This window comes from Callospermophilus lateralis, chromosome 12 (genome assembly GCF_048772815.1).
Source record: "Callospermophilus lateralis isolate mCalLat2 chromosome 12, mCalLat2.hap1, whole genome shotgun sequence".
Lineage (NCBI taxonomy): Eukaryota > Metazoa > Chordata > Mammalia > Rodentia > Sciuridae > Callospermophilus > Callospermophilus lateralis.
In genome coordinates, this window is record NC_135316.1 from 84358199 (window position 1) to 84375969 (window position 17771).

Below are 17771 nucleotides of genomic sequence, written 5' to 3' on the forward strand. Positions count from 1 at the left end.
CTCCATTAACATTTTAAAGATTGGTTATCTTTGAATAACAAGCTTGACTGACAAACAAAATGAATGAATCTAACCTGCTGTTATAGTTTTGTTAAATTCTGCGTTTCAACATAGCAAACAATCCTGTAATAGTAACAACTCAATTGATAATACTAATTTCCAGGTCTAGGTCATTCTGGGTGTCTTGGTATGGTTATTGTAGAACCTGCTCAATGTGGATAACTTGGCTCACCCAGATTAGGGAGAAGTGTCAGAGAACTCAAACTAGAATTACCATCCTTTGATACCACAGGAGCAGTAGAAAGTGCCAGATTCAAGTCCCTGATTTGGCTCTCTCATTAGGATTTCTGGTTCACTGGATTGAGGGAGTGGCCATCATGGAGAAGTGGCTCTGGGTTATAGATCCAGAGTTATTACTGGGTTCTAAAAGAGTTCCTGGCCAATCTCTTTTCTTAGAAGACTCCTGAAATACTTGGTTTAGAAGCATTAAGGTAACTGATTAAATGCCACCAACTTTATCCCATTTAGAAGTGGTCTAGTTTTCAACTCCCATGGCTTCTAATTTATATAATCTTTGAACACCCAACTTTGACTTGTATTACTGTTTACATTATTTATAGGGCTGGCAAGTGCTCTGTTCACACAGTAGGCTCTCACTAAGTGATTGCTGAATAACACAAACTGTTTTTACCACTTATTCCTTATCATGCAGCATACACTGTTGACTTTGTAATCATTAATTTGTCACTTTTAGGGGGATAATATACTCAAGCCTCATATTTTATTCATGTAGCTTGGATGTTATTTATAATTTAAAAAAGAAGTGTGTGCATTAGATTATTTCAGTAACAAGTAGTATGAATGAGAATGGAGGAGGTAATAGCATGTTTGTTTTCTAGGATTCAGAAAGGAAATCTGAAATTTAAACTCCTTCCTGTTCACAAGAAACTCTAGTTTTTTCCAGTATAGAGTGGATCATTAGGAGAACAATCAGGATGTGAAGACCAAATTGCGTTATGTATAAAACTTAAATCACATTAACAAGACCAGTAGAATACTTAAGAATAGAAGAACAGACTATTATATGAATGCTTTTTGGAGGAGAGAAAAATAATGGATCACAGTTAAGGAAGGAAATAGTTCGTTTTTAGAAGAATTTATTCTTAGTTTTGAAGTGTGTTTAGATTTGAACAAATATTACATATAAATTTAGGATATGTTAAAAATACCCGACTTACAAGCTTCTTCATACTATTAACTCTTAGTTAGAACTGCTGTATCCCTTTCCTCTTTAAACCTAAGAAAGTAACAACAGAATATCATCTTAATTCAACTTGCCAACCTCTGCCTTGGTGGGCTTCATGGGAAGAGCATTTCAGGTCCTGGGATGGTGCTGAAGACACAGCAGGTAGAAGCAGTACAACTTGAGAGGAAGACTATCTCTGAGACTGCAGTCTGGATGACTGTTTTAAAAAAGGTTAACTCTTGAAGTAATTTAATTTCAGAGGTCACAATGGAATCATACAAAGGCTTTACACTTGAGGGTTCTATTTTTTTTTTGTAGTCATGCTGACTTAAGAATGAAGAATTGGTCAGAAGAAAACTTTACATATCTATTTATCCTGACTTTTGAATAGGATGGAACTATAGCAAAACCAACACATGCATTATGCGTGTGAAAACTATTTCATAGGAGGTCACCTCTTTAAAACAAACAAGAAAAAACTTCTAAAGTTAACTACAAGTCAAAATAACTGTACTAAGAACCTTGTTGTAATTATACAATGACACAGTCTAAAAGAAAACAGTCTGTTTATTTACTTTTATAACACTGTAGTGATTCAATCCAATCAAAGATTTAAACAAGATTTTTTGGATTAGTTACTAAATACAGTTAAGGTAGACAATTGAAATAAAAGCATACCAGAATAGAATCAAGGAAAGAATGTCTCTATGACATATAAATACTTAGGTAAATCTGAAACCTTCTCGTGTTTTTTTATACAAATACTGATGTGCAGTTTGAAACTGTGCATGTCTTACAAATTGGAAAGACCGCGTCAATAACTAATGTATTATCTTTTCATTTTTGTTGCCTTTGCAATCTCTTAGACATATTACTTATTGCACTTGTGTCCTGAATACTGGTCCCACATTCTTCTGTGCTGCTTTGGGAATTCTCTTGATCTCTGACCAGTGATGTCATATGTCTTTTCTGTCTAAGAGAGTCCCTTGAAGCGGAGGGGGCAGTCCTCATGGAGTCACTGATAGATAGTTGACTTTTTCCTGCTGAACCAGACAGAATGGCTTGGGTATTTATCAGTGCAAGTTCTTCATCAGGTATTGAATCACTTTCAAGAAGAGAAATTTCATTGAATTTTTTAAGTGGAGTCATTTGAGGAGAATTCAATTCTTTTTTCTTTATAGGTGTTTCGTATTTGCTGCCACAACTTCGTGGTGGCTGAAATGCCTTCTGTGCAGCAGGAGAAACAAATGTACAAATGGGACTAACAGGCGGAGGTAGAGGCAGTCTGCTTAAGAAATCCAAGGCTCTTCTCTTTTTGCAGTTTTTTGGGTCATCAATCTCTTTCTCTCCTTTAGAACAGGACTTTGAGGTCATGCGAGTGGATACAGGCGTGGGCACAGACTTCCCTTTTGGCGTACAAAGTGATAATGGACTCTGATAATTTATCTCACTATTAGGAGAAGACATCTAATAAAACAAATTAAAAAGTAGCCTATCATAATTATGTAACAGTACTTAAAACAAAATCAAATTAACCTTTCTTTAAAAATACTACATTCTCAGGCTGGTGTTATGGCTCAGTGGTGGAGCACTTGCCTAGCATGCATGAGGCATTGGGTTTGATCCTGGCACCACATAAAAATAAAACAAATTAAAAAAAAAAAAAAAAGTATTGTGTCTATCTACAACCTCTCCAAATGCCACAGTCTTCTCATGGGTAAAATAGCTTTTATCTCATAGGGTTGTTGTAAAGATTAAATGTGTTAATGTAGCCACACTTAGCATGTGTTAGCTATTTAACCAATAGTAAAGGCTTTAGCTTGATTTATATCCACTGTGATTTTGTGAGTTAAATTGAGCTTAGAAACACCTCTATGGAAGCCATGTCTGTAATCCTAGCTACTTAGGCTGAAGCAGGAAGATGGCAGGTTCAATCTGCAACTTAATAAGACCCTGTCTCAAAAAAATAAAAAGGACTAGGGTTGTGGCTCAGTGGTAGAGCGCCACTGGGTTCAATGCCTGATTCTGAAAAGAAAAGGAAAATAAATAAATAAACAAACAAACAAAGAACTTTAATGGTAAAGAAGAGCTCTTCTAGCAAAAAAGAAACAGCCCTAAAGGGCTTTTTAATCTAACATGTAGTTCGAATGCTAAAAATTAAAGTACTTGTTTGTAGTATGCCCCCAAAGAATTTTATAAAATTGCTATTTCAATAAACAATATAATTTTCAAGTAGCCTATACCAATAGCAGCTGCCTACCAATTAACCACATTTCTAATTAACTTTAATCACATTTTTACCATGTCACATATGCACCAGAATATATCATTGCCTCTATATATAATATTTCTTAAATTTACATGAACTTACCAGAAACTTATTTCCTGTACCGAGGACTGTTTGAGAAGTGTGTGGCTCTGATGTGTACTCTTTATTAGGGGTGGAGCACTTGGGATCATTTGCATTAAGTAGATGCATAAGTTTCTTTTCTGCATCATTGCAAAATATGTCAATATTCTGAGAAAACAAATTGGAAGAGTTATAAACTCAGAATTAATGTTTCCAGCAAGTTATTTCCTTTAAGACCAAAAATAACAAATTCAGACCAGAAACAAACAACGAGACAACCGAAATTTGATAGCAATTGTCGAACATGCCAATACAAAAATTCAAAACAAACACCAGTGATTTAGGGGCACCTAGCTGTTGAAGGAAGGGGCTAAGGAGTGAGAAATAGAAGGAAGAATGGAAAAGGACAGGGATAGTGTGTGTGTTAAGGAAAAAGACTGGGAAAAGATTGGGAAAGAGATCTTCCCAATCACCAGGAAGATTATCATGACACTGGATTTGGAGTGGAACCTCAGGCCTCACTTTCCATTCTATACGCTACCTCACAGCTAGAAACCATCACTCCCACTGAGTCCTTGTTGGGGAGGTAAAAACCAAAGAACTGCCTCACTCATTGCAGGACTGTCCCAAGCATTAACTGAAATAACATTCAGGTTAAACTGCATGGAACTGGTATTTCAGGAGCCCCAACTGGCCAAATCCCAGCAATTTTACACCTAACCTAAAGCTTTAAAAATCTGGGATAAAAGCAGTAGGGACCCCGTAGGAGCACCAAATAATGAATGCAACTCCTACCAACAATTCAGAAACTAGATAAATCAGAATATTATTCTTCACTATGCATATTGAGATTTTTTAAGCAAAATACAAACACAAAATTCCTTTACATGCTAGCTATTCTGATGCTTTTAAAATGTTATTTGCACAAATTTTGAATAACACACCTTGCACATTTAAACTACAGAATTAATCTTTTAAAAAATAAATTGTCACTAGTTATCAATTTATAAAATGCAAAATTTTACAGGGAGACAGCACTGCCTAGTAGGTAAGAGTTCTGAATTCTGCATTTAGATGGCCTAAGTGTGAATCATGGTCCTTCCAACTTGGCATATAGTAAAGGACAAGCCATTTAACTTCTGTTTCTCATCAATAAAATGCAAAAAACACTTCCCCACTTCATAGGGTTTTGGGGAGAATTAAATAACCCAGACTTAGAACAAAGCCTGACACAGAATAAGCACTCAATAAACACTAGCTAATATTAGTACATAAAACGCATATATGATCTAGGGAAAGTAATTCTAGAGTCTATTTGGGATTCATTGATATCAAAGAGGTATGAACTGTTAAGATACAAGATACAAGTATAAATGTAAATTTGTGGTCACATTATTAACTAATCACAAGGCCGACTGCTGTGAACCACAGGGAACTCATATTCTTGATTCCAATTTCTAGTCTGCCTAGCTGGTCTGTATCCCTGAACTTGATTCCCTTCAAGACACTCTTCTCTCCCCAGTAGCTGGTCACTTGCCCAGTCCCTTATCTCCTCAGGTTCGTGGGTAATTAATATGGAGTGAAACCTCATCTTAAATACTCCCTCAACTACTTAATTTTCATAAAAGTCATTTCTCCTTGATGTTGGACCATCAAAATAGGAGATTATTACAAAAATTTGTGGTAAAGATGAAAGTAATTTTACCTCAATAGTATTTTTCATTTTGTTTAACCTCTGTTGAAAGTGGCCCTCTCTTGGACTGCCAGAGAACATGGAGAAATCTCCAGCAAATAAAGTGGGAATTCCTGACTTGGATTCTGGACGCCAGTGCAGGTTGCTTGCAGCAATTAGCACATGAGGTTTAATAATGTCTTCATTAAGATCGATCCAAAACTTTATTGCCAATAAATTATGACATTCATCTGTCAAATAGACCAAAGGAGCAAGACCTTGAATGAAAAAAAAAATCAGATAAATTTAAAAATGTAAGGAACTGCTAATATGCCTATTTATTTTAATATATGCTAATAATAAAAAAATTTTTTAAATACATAAGAATAAATCTAACCAAAGAGGTGAAAAGTCCTCTACAATGAAAACCATAGAACACTGCAGGAAAAAATTAGAGAAGACCTCAGAATATGGAAAGATCTCCCATGTTCATGGATAAGCAGACTTAATATTGTTAATATGGCCATATTACTAAAAGCAATACAGATTCAATGCGGTTCCCAAAATATCAAATAATATTCTTCACAGAACTAGTAAAAACAATTCTAAAATTCATTTGGAAGGATAAAAGACCCAGAAATTGCTAAAGCAATTTTAAGCCAAAAAAAGCCAATGCTGGAGGCACTAGACTTCAAATTATACTACAGAGCTATAGTAACAAAAACTGCATGGCACATAAAACACACACACAAACCAGTAGTACAGAAAAGAAGACACAGACAAACCTCCACATCTATAGTCATCCGATCTTGACAAAGGTGCTGAAAAATACACTGGAGAAAAGAGCCCCTGCCCCAACACTGCCCTTCATGCCTTTTAAAAATTTTTATCTGTTCTTTTTAATTACATATAACAGTGTATTATGACATATTTATACAAACATGAAGTTTAACAGTCCTGTGGATGCACATGGTGCGGAGATTCACTGTGGTGTGTTCATATATATACATGGGAAAGTTAATTCCATTGTCTTTCCTATTCCTATCTTCCTCTCTTCCCTTCATTCCCCTTTGTCTAATCCACTGAACTTCTATTCACTGCCTCCCATTGTATGTTAAGCATCTGCATATCAGACAGAACATTCTGCCTTTGGTTTTTTGGGATTGGCTTATTTCACTTAGCATGCTAGTCTCCAGTCCATCCATTTACCAGCAAATGTCATAGCCATTCTTTTTTATGGCTGAGTAATATTCCACTGTGTATAAGTACCACATTTTCTTTATCCATTCATTTGTTGAAGAGCACTTAGTTGCTTGGCTACTATGAATTGAGCTTCTATAAACATTGATGTGGCCACTTCACTGTACTATGCTGATTTTAGCTACCTTGAATATATACCTAGGAGTGGTATAGCCAAGTCAAATGGTGGTTCCATACCTAGTGTTCTGAGGAATCTCCATACTGCTTTCCAGAGTGGTTGCACCAATCTTCAGTCCCACCAGAAATGTATGAGTCTATGCTTTTCTCCCACATTCTCACCAACATTTGTTGTGTTCTTGATAAATTGCTATTTTGACTGGAGATGAAATCTCAGTGTAGTTCTAATTTGCATTTTTCTAATTGCTAGAGATGTTGAACATTTTTTTTTATATATTTATTGACCCATTCATATTTCTTCTGTGAAGCTTCTGTTCAGTCCTTTGCCCATTTATTGACTGGGTTGTTTTTTGGGTGTTAAGTTTTTCTGAGTTCTTTATATATCCTAGAGTTAATGCTTTATCTTAAGTATAGGTGGCGATGATTTTTCTCTGATTCTGTGGGCTCTCTCTTCATGCTCCTGATTGTTTCCTTTGCTGTGAAGTTTTTTTTTTTTTTTTTTAAAGTTTGACATCATCCCATTTATTGATTCTTGATTTTACTTCTTATGCTTTAGGAGTCTTATTAAGGAATTTGGTTCCTAAGCTGACATGATAGTGTTGGGTTTAACATTTTCTTCTAGTAGGTTCAGGGTTTCTGTTCTAATGACTAGTTTTTTTTTTTTTTAATAATTCTTTCAATTGTAGATGGACACAATATCTTTATTTATTTTTATGTGGTGCTAAGGATCGAACCCAGTGTTCTACCAGCCGTTAATGCCTAGGTCTTTGAGTTGAGTTTTATGCAGGGTGAGAGAGAGGTCTTAAATTCCATCCTGCTACATATGGATTTCCAGTTTTCCCAGCACCATTCGTTGAAGAGGCTATCTTTTCTCCCATATATGTTTATGGCATTTCTGTCTAGTGTGAGATTGTATTTGTGTGAATTTGTCTTTGTCTCTTCTGTTCTATTCCACTGGTCTTCATGTCTGTTTTTGTGCCAAAACCACGCCGTTTTTGTTACTATAGCTCTGCAGTGTAATTTAAGGTCTTGTATTGTGATGCCTCCTGCTTCACTTTTCTAAGGATTGTTTTGGCTATTCTGGGCCTCTTATTTCTCCAAATGAATTTTGTAACTGCCTTTTCTACTTCTATAAAGAATGTCTTTGGAATTTTAATAGGAATTGTATTAAACTTGCATAGCACTTTTGGTAGCATGGCCATTTTGACAATATTCATTCTGTCTATGCAAGAACATGGGAAATCTTTCCACCTTCTAAGGCCTTCTTTAATTTCTTTCTTTAGTGTTGTGTAGTTTTCATTGTAACTCTTTTCTTTAGATTAATTCCCAAGTTTTTTTTTCTTTTTTCTTTCTTTTTTTTTCTTTTTGAGATGATTGTGAATGGGGTAGTCCTCCTAATTTCTCTTTTCTGCTGATTGATCATTGGAGTATAGGAACACAATTGATTTATGTTGTTAACTTTATATCCTGCTACTTTGATGAATTTGTTTCTAGAAGTTTTCTGGTGTAGTTTTGGGGGCCTTTTAAATATAGGATTATGTCATTGTCAAATAGGAATGGTTTGACCCCTTCTTTTCCTATTGGTATTCCCTTAATTTCTTTCTTTTGCCTAATTGCTCTGGTCAGAGTTGGAGTGTGTCAAAAAGCAGTGGTAAAAGAGGGTATCTCTGTCTTGTTCCAGTTTTTAGAGGAAATACTTTCACTTTTTTTTTCATTTAGAATGATGTTGGCCTTGGGTTTAACATATAGTTTTTATAATATTGATGTATGTTCCTACTATCCCTAGTTTTTCTAGTGTTTTGAATATGAGTGGACACTGTATTTCATCAAATGGGTTTTCTTCATCTATTGAGATAATTGTGTGATTCTTGTCTTTGAGTTTAATGATGTTGTGAATTATACTTATTGATTTCTGTATGTTGAACCAATCTTGCATCCGTGGGATGAACCCCACTTGATCATGGTGCACTATCTTTTAAAAAATTTTTTTTTGGTACTGGGGATTGAACTCAGGGGCACTTGACCACTGAGTCATATGCCCAGCCCCATTTTGTATTTTATTTAGAGACAGGGTCTCACTGACTTGCTTAGTGCCTAGCCATTGCTAAGGCTGGCTTTGAACTTGGGATCCTTCTGCCTCGGTCTTTAAGCTGCTGGGATTACAAGCATGCACCACTATGCTTAGCTGCAGTATCTTTTTAATATGCTTTCGTATGCTATTTGCTGGTATTTTTTATAAAGAAATTTTGCACCTGTGTTCACCAGGGATATTGGTCTAAAGTTTTCTTTCCTTGAAGTGTCCGTCTAGTTTTGGTTTCACAGTGATACTAACTTCATAGAATGAATTTGTAAGGGTTTCCTCCAAAAGACAATCTTAACAAATGGTACTGGAAAAACTGGTTATCCATAGGTAGAAGAATGAAACTTGAGCCTTCTCTTTCACCCTGCACACAAAAAAAATGCACTCAAAATGGATCAAAGACCTAGAAATTAGATCAAAACTATGCAACTCCTAAAAGAAAATGTAGGGTCAATACTACAACATATACGCACAGGCCACAACTTTCTCATTAGGACCCCTAGAGCTCTGGAAATAATGCCAAGAGTTAATAAATGGGATGACATCAAATTAAAAGCTTCTGCACACCAAAGTTTCCTGTTTAGTGCCTAGCCATTGCTGGAATATGAAGAGAGAACCTATAGGATGGGAGAAATTCTTCACTAACTACTCTTCTGACACAGAATTAATATATAATATATATGAAGAACTCAAAAAAATTTACACCGAAAAAAAATCAAATGATCGGATAAGAAATGGGCAAACAAATTAAAGAGACACTTCTCAAAAGGAGAAATGCAAATGGCCAGTGAATATATTAAAAAAAGGTTCCAACATCATTAACAATTAGGGAAATGCAAATCAAAACTACACTGAGATTCCATCTCACACCAGTCAGAAGTCAGAATTTCAGTCAGCAAGAATACAAACAATAATAAATGCTGGGGAGGATGTAGAGAAAATGGAACACTTAAACTATTGGTGGGATTGTAAAGTAGTCCAACCACTATGGAAATCAGTATGGAAGCTCCTTAAAAGACCAGGGATGGGGCAGGGGTTGTGGCTCAGTGGTAGAGCGCTCACCTAGCATGTGTGAGGCCCTGGGTTCGATCCTCAGCACCACATAAAAATAAATAAATAAAATAAAGGTATTTTGTCCAACTACAACTAAAGAAATATTAAAAAAAAAAAAAAAAAAAAGACTAGGGATGGAACCATCCTATGACTCAGCAATACCAGTTCTCAGTACTTATCCTAAAGAACTAAAGTCATCATACTATGGTGATATATGCACGCCCAGGGCAATTCACAATAGCCAAACTCTGGAACCAGCCTAGGTGTCCGTCAGTAGAGGATGGACAAAAAAATGTAATATATATTCACAAGGGAGTTTTATTCAGCCATTAAAAAAAAAGAATTATGTCATTTGTAAGAAAATGGATAAAACTAGAGACCATCATGTTAGGCAAAATAAGTCAAACTCAGAAGGTAAAAGGTCACATGTTTTCTCTTGTATGTGGAAACTAGAGAGACAAAGGAAAAGAAAGTTGGAAGGGGTAGGGATTACATGAAAACCAAAGGGAGGTCAGCAGAGGAAAGGGTCCAAGGGCGGGAGGGAGAAGTGCTCGGGAGTGATATTGGCCAAGTGATATTGCTATATGGAAGTATGTATAAACACGTAACAATAAATCCCATCACTATGGACAACTATAATCCACCAATAAAAAATGTGGGGAAATAAAACACTGGATTTAACTGAAAACCCAGAGTTTTCAAAATGACCTGTTGCTTAATGTGCTAAAATTTCAATGCCAACACATTCTGTAACTGTGGCCATGGCAAGTGTACTCCTACGTGGCTGACACCAATACAGAGGTGTGTCATCCTTTGGGAGAAAAATATGGCAATGTCTAGCAAAGCTGCACATGCACTTGTCTTTCTACCGAGCAATTCCACTTCTTGTATTCCACTTTGAAGCCAGATCTAACTAATAACGGTAAAGCACAGATAAACAAGGTTCATGAAAACACCTGTGAAGCACTGTTTGTAACTACTGGAAGTAACCTACATTAGCTCATCCACAGGACAGTAGCTGGCAATACACATCCACACAGTGGTGTACTAGAATGCTGAAAAAAAGAATGAGTAAAAAACTATCAACTGATAGAGGAAGTAGTGTTAAGAAAGAAGAGCACAAAAGACAGGTTAGATTATATTATTCTTAATAGTCGACGGAAAAAATGTGTATCTGTTCATTTAAGCAAAAGAAATACAGGAAGGCTAAACCAGAAATCCAAAGGAAAGGGGACCAGGACCGAGGCAGCAGTGAGGAGGAGAAAGCAGCACTTCAGAATAAGCTCTAACTCAGGACCAATGAGGGACCCTTGTTTTAAACACAACTTTCTAATAAAAAGAGCCAAATTCCTTGGAGAAGTGGTTGCTTCCAGGATTGGGGCAGGGAACATACAGGATGAACCTGACCTATCTTGTGTCACCAAAATTAAGGAAATGCTCAAAAAGTGAAATGCTCAGAAGTGTTTTAATAAGTCGATTAAAACACAAGTGCCAACTTGAAAGGCTCCATGTGGCCAAAGCTGAAGCAATGAGAGTAAAGGTAGTAAACTTTAATCAGAATAGGATTAATATTCCTAAATCCATACTGATATAAATAATTGAGTAAGTAAACAAATGGGAGGAAAAGGGGCAGTTTTTTTTCTAATAGAATTTGAATGAATTCCAATTCACAAAGACAGTATGAAAAGAAAAGGAAAATTATCATTAGGCAAGCATTACATTAATAACTACTGCAAGCAAAGTAAATGATGGTTGCTAAAATAAATGGGAGAAATCTGAGGTGAAATAGGATTTGCACTGTCCAAGACTCTCCGCTTATCCATTTACTAACTGCAAAGGGAAAGGCAGTTATTCCACTGAAGGAGGGGGACCCTAGCAGATATCATGTTATGGTTATGATATGGTTAAGTGGTTATGGTTACCAGTACACCACTAAAAAACATCAACATCTGGTGTGCGAAGGACATACCATCATTTTGGTGGCAGTTGTGCACAAAATGCACAGCTTCATTCCAGTCATGAGAAAATACCAGACAAACCCACCTCAGGGGAAATGCTAAAAAATAATGATCAATCCATTCACAAGTGTTTGTTGGACAAACAAAAGCCAACTGAGGGATCATTAAAAGACGGGAGGAGACTATAGAAGAATAAATGCAATATGGGATCCTGTTTAGGATCCTGAAACAGAAAAAGGAAAATAATATAAGAAACTTAAAACTCAAATATTTAAACAAACCTATAATTTATGTAATAACATTAAGCCAACGTTAACTTCCTAATTCTAATAATTGTACTATGGTCATGCAAGATAATATTAGGAAAAGCTGGGTGAGGAATATTTGGAAACTCTACTATTTTTTTTTTTTACAATTTTTTTGAGGATCTGAAATTAGTTCAAAATAAAAAATCAGAAAATTGTGATACCAAAAATGGGTAGATGTCTCTGGATAAACCCTAACTGAGGCCAGGGAAAATTAGATTTGGACTGGCATTAAGTATTCAATTTCTTATATCTGTTACACTGAAGATTATATATCCCTAAGAAATGATGAAGAATGGAAAGAACTGTCATTCAGTTCTTTTGGATAATGATTTGTTTATCTTGTTTTCCAAGTTACAAGTAGATTTATTTAGTAGAAAATTTTAAATTAAATATTAAATGCTGCTTTTAGAGATACTATGAATTTCTCAACCACATTCAATTTTCTAATTTTGTAATCTGTCTCTAATTATATTCAAAATGATTTTATTACTGTCTTTCTCCTAAATGTCCTTCTTTAACATACCCTGTGTTCCTTCCAACTATAAAAGCAATAAACGTCTATTGGAAAACATTAGAATACATAAACAAAAACAAACACTTAAGGGAATTTCTTCATTTCATTTTTTTCATAAGGAGAGGTTCCATATCTGGATCAAACTACAGAAAAAGAAATGGAATTTCCCCAATTATAATACATCTTGTACAAATGGTAATGAATAGAAGAATTTAACCTAACACTTTAAGAATGCTGGCACTAAATAAATCTTCATGAAAATAAAAAAATAAGAAGAAAAATATTCTGCAGTTTTGTAGTCTGGGCTATTCTGAACCTGCATAGAATTCTTTGTACATTTTTAATTTCTTTTTCAACATTTCATTAAAATGTTTCGAAAATCATCATCAGACTACACTGGAGTATACACCCAGGTGCAGGAGTAGATCCTCCTTCAGAACCAAGGCACAAACCTTCCCTGGATTGAAGGGTGCCGTCTTGCCTAAGGTAACCAGGCTCCCTGAAAGAAGCCAGCATCCAAGGACTGTCCCCTCACCTCACCTTGCCATGCCTCTGAAAGGCAATCCCAGCTCCGCAAGTCCCCAAGGAAGGAAAGGCTGAATCAAGCTTATCCCTCTGCCCCACTGGGGCTTCTGTTCCCAAGGGCACTCTCAAGTAAATCTTCTGCATAAAATCCCAGTCTTATTCTCAAGGAACCCAGTTTAAGAGATGATCTCAATTAATTCATTTATCACAATGATTCTATAATACAGTAACAAAACATTAGAGCAAATACAAAAGTTCCTATTTTAAAATCAACTCCCAAATGTTGGGTTTGGTTTTAATTTGGCAGCAAGAAGTGCCAGAAAGAACTTATGAGCTTTTAGATCCTGAGAGTATGGGTTCAAATTCCTTTCCAGCACTGTGTCCTGGACAGTCTATTTTACCTCTCCAAGCTCCAGTTTCCTCATCTATAAAGTGGGATTCCTATGAGGGTTGCAAGAAATGCTGCGCACAGAGGTTTTCAACACCTTCGCTCACTCTATGATGTTAGAAGTGGGGATGGAAAGGAATTAAAACAAGGTGCTGTCTTTAAAGAGATCATGGTATAATCAGGTTTAGAGAGGGGTAATTAAAAAATGTAGAGACAGGACTATGAACCCTGTAGACAGAGCTAAAACAGTCAAACATGCAACATGTGACAGGTGACAGGTGACAGAAACTGAAGGACTCTAACCTGCTCATGAGCACCAGCCAGGAAGGTAACATCTGAGCTGAGTATTGAGTGGGAAGAATTTGTCATGAGGGGGAGAATGAAAGGACATTTTAAGCTAAGTGAAGAACATTTTTAAAGGTAGGGAGCATGAAATGCTATTGCATGTTAGGGACATGAAACTGTACAGTTTAGCGGAGGTGCGTGGGGTAGTGGTTGAAGGCAGGAAGCTGAAGGGCTTTTTGGCATACAGAACTGTCCGGGTTTCATTTTCTAAGGGGCAGAGAGCTGCTGAAGATTTTAAGCAGGGAAGCATTATGATCAGACTTGAGTAACTCCCGGCTTAAGGAGGCATGCTAAACATTAAATTAGATTACCAAAACAAGAAAGTAATATTCACCAAAAACTACCAAAAAGGAATGCTCTAATATCTGAATTAGTATACAGAGTTATTCACTGAACTTGGGAAAATGACCTAAGAGCTCAGATGACATCCTCCATGGATACTGACTGTGTAGGGCACAGAAACTCGAATGTCCAGGTCTCCCACTGTAAACTAAGATGGAAAACCAATCTGGTCTTGGATATACAGAAAAAGAGCAAAAGACTACACAGGGTTCTGGCGGCACCCTCCTTTTTTCCTCTCCCACCTTGCCTTGCCACCACCCATCTGCTTTGGGACCATCAGAACTAATCCCAACAAGTCTCCACAAGCCCAGCCTCCTAGGTCACCACTGCTCCCTGGTCTTGGTTTCCAGGCTTTGCACTTGGCCTTTTGCAACACCTTTGTCTACCTCTCCCTGCCTCCTGGAATCCTGTCACCACGCCTCCATCACCCCCAGCCTTTTCAATAACGCTGTTTGCCACCTTGCTGTGACTGAAACCTGATTCTTGTCTAAGGGCCCAGCTGTCCCTGTAGACCCCTGGGATGGGGTGGGGCGGATATCTTCCTAGCTCTTCACTGCTATTCCCTTGTCCTGAAAACACTCAGCTTTGAAGCTCGCGTTACCAGCCTCTATCATTCACTACCTCCACTTTCTGTAGGCATCTGCAAACCTCTGGGTCACTGACTCCCTTTCATTTCTTGAGGATTTTAACTCATCACTCACTGTCATCTGTCACTACTTCAGCCATGTTTCTTGGTGATTTCAGTACCTACAAGGTAATACTTCCCAAATCCTGGATTCCTAGTTCCCTGTTTTCTTCTTGAATGATCGGTGTCCTCTGTTTTCCATCATTAACTCATCCACTGGACATACCCCAGACTTCGGTATTTCCAGGACCCTCATCTCCTCCAGAATCGGAAGTATCTTCTTCTTTAACCACCTCCTTTGACCTTTCCAGCTCCACCCTGCTGGACCCTAATTCAAACAATCCTCCAGCCCTCTGGGACTTATAATCCAGCTTTCTTACCCCATTCACTGTTCTGCATTTCCCTACGTCTCTTCTTTTCTCTGTGTCACGCTGAATGCCTAAGGTCAATTATTAAAATCCTTCCCTTACAGATACCCACAAATTCTTTCTTTCTTCTCTTGTTCACCAAGCTGAACTATGACTGCTTAAATCCCATTTTCCAACTATTTCATGCCCACACCATTACAGTTGGACACGGCTGGGAAAAAAATGCATTCATGAACATTAATCTCCAGCAGGCATGGCAGTCACAGTGGCAGTCTAGTCTAGTCTAGTCACTCTCCCACTTTCTTAAATGATGACTTCATGCCTTTTCTCTTTTCAAACCTCTACCACCTCTTCCTCCATTCTGACTCTCAGCTGGTGACTCAGCTCCCCATTTTAGTGAGGAAACAGAAGCCGCCAGTGTCCTCTTCTGTACCAACTTTTCCATACGCACCTGTACCTACACGCCTTACCCTTTCTGCCCATCTGTGCCCCTGGCTAAGGCTAATCTTACCACATAGCCACTGCACAGCTTCTGCACATGGTGACTGAAACAGTGCTCTACAAGTGTCTTGTTTTTCTTCTATCATCAATTTTTACCTCCTTTACTGGACTTTATCAGTATGGTGTTAACACTTTCATCTAAAAAAACATTCTTTTGATCCCAAGTCCCATTCTAGCTCCTGCTTCATATTTCTTACATTAAAACAAAGTGCCCTTGCTATGCTTACACTGTCGATATTCCTCCCTTCCCTCTGTTCCCCTTCAGCCAGCCATTCACTCCTACTGCTCCACCACGGCTCCGATGTGGTGCTAAAGCCAGTGGCCAACTCTTAATCCTCCCCTCACTGTCAGTGCTGCCAAACAGCATCTGACAGACTTGATTCCTCTCATACCAGACAATTCCTTTTTGTCTCTTGGCTCTTAGGATCCCACAGTCTCCTCCGTGTTCCTACCACCCCTCTGTTTCCTTTACTGGTTCCTTTATCTCCTCCACTTCTAAGCATCAAAGTGCTTGAATCAGGCTTTGGATCTCTTTTTTCTATCTACCCTCACACCCCAATGACCTCATCCTCATGGCTTTAAATGTCACTTGTATGCATCTTTATCCCAGACTATTTCCCTTAAGACTCCTATAAATCTATAAACTGTCAAACAGACACCTCTACTGAGATGCCTAATAATTTAATACTTACCTTCCAGAACTGAGCTCCTAATTTCTCCACAAATGTGTTTTCTTGCAGTCCTTCCCTCTCAGTGAATGGCAATTCTACTTTTCTAGATGCTCAGACCATCCCACACTGTCCCTCTACCTTCAAAATACTGCCAGGATCTAACTGTTTCTTGCCATGTCTAGAACTTTTGTCTGGTCCATCATCATCTCTCTCTTTTTTAAAAAATATTTTTGTAGTTGTAGGTGAACACAATATCTTTATTTTATTTATTTATTTTTATGTGGTGCTGAGGATCAAACCCAGTGCCTCACATGTGCCAGGTAAGTGCTCTACCTAGATGAGCCACAACCTCAGGAACATCACATTATCCCAATAATCTCCAACTTGCTTCCCTGTTTGCACCCTCAGACCCCTTACACTCTATGCCATATAACAAGATGTGTAAAGAAAGTCATGGCATGATTGACATGAACTTCAATGGCATGGCAACAATGTAACATATTGATAACAGCCAATGAAAAGTCCACAAGGTTGTAAAAAACAATGACCAAACAAAACACATTAAAAATGGGCACACAGGGCTGGGGTTGTGGCTCACCTAGCACATTCGAGGCACTGGGTTCGATCCTCAGCACCACATAAAAATAAATAAATAAAGATATTGTGTCCAACTACAACTAAAAAAAAAACATTAAAAAAAATTAGCACACAAAGTTTGAATGTTTTCTCTGATTTGGGAAGATAGGCCAATTAATAAGGGGGAGAAAAGAAAGAAAGAAAAAGGTAGGGTGGATTTCATCAAAATAGAAGATCAGTGGACTAGATGAAGGGGACTGTGTGGGAGGGAGAAGGTACGAGATAAGGGAAGAACCGACGTGACTTTCCAATGCATATACATGAACATACCACAGTGAATCTCACCATCATGTATATTTACAAGATACTAATAAAACACCTGTAAGTAAACAGCAGAAAGATTAGTAGAGTAGAGAGAAGGAAAGGGAAGGAATAGCGGGAGGGAGAAGGGACGAGAAACAGGAAATACTAGGGACTGAATTAGAGCAAATTATATTCCATGCTTTTATAATTATAGTGAAATAAATCTAACGTTATGTATAACTAAGAAAAACCATTTTTTTAAGGGCACAGAGCAAAAAGCAAAGAAAATAAAACTCAAAGAATGGAAGAAAACTTCCAAATTCTTCACAACTGACTCGAGCTGTAGAACTCAGTAAGTATATAGCCCTTAAAATGTATGCCTGCGTATAAGATGATAAATAGCTCTGTAAGACGAAAAGACTGCAGGACAAAAGAAATAAACTGAGCACTCTAATAGATCATCACCATGGGACAGACATATATATTATAAATAACCAGGAACAAGACATACATATTATATTGCAGGAAAAAAAATTAAGGACATAAAGGCTGATTATAACCCGGGTGAA

General features: G+C 37.3%; 1 protein-coding gene across 1 annotated transcript in view; it reads right to left on the bottom strand.

The window, feature by feature from the left end:
- Positions 1-2083: 2083 nt before the first annotated feature.
- Positions 2084-17771, bottom strand: part of Brca2 (BRCA2 DNA repair associated) — a 66286-nt gene continuing 50598 nt past the window's right edge. Inside the window, exons 24-26 of the mRNA XM_076872252.1 lie at positions 5302-5546; positions 3618-3764; positions 2084-2713 (exon numbers count right to left, since the gene is read on the bottom strand). Of these exons, the coding sequence (XP_076728367.1) occupies positions 2084-2713; positions 3618-3764; positions 5302-5546 (1022 nt within the window). The remainder of the gene's footprint in view (positions 2714-3617; positions 3765-5301; positions 5547-17771) is intronic.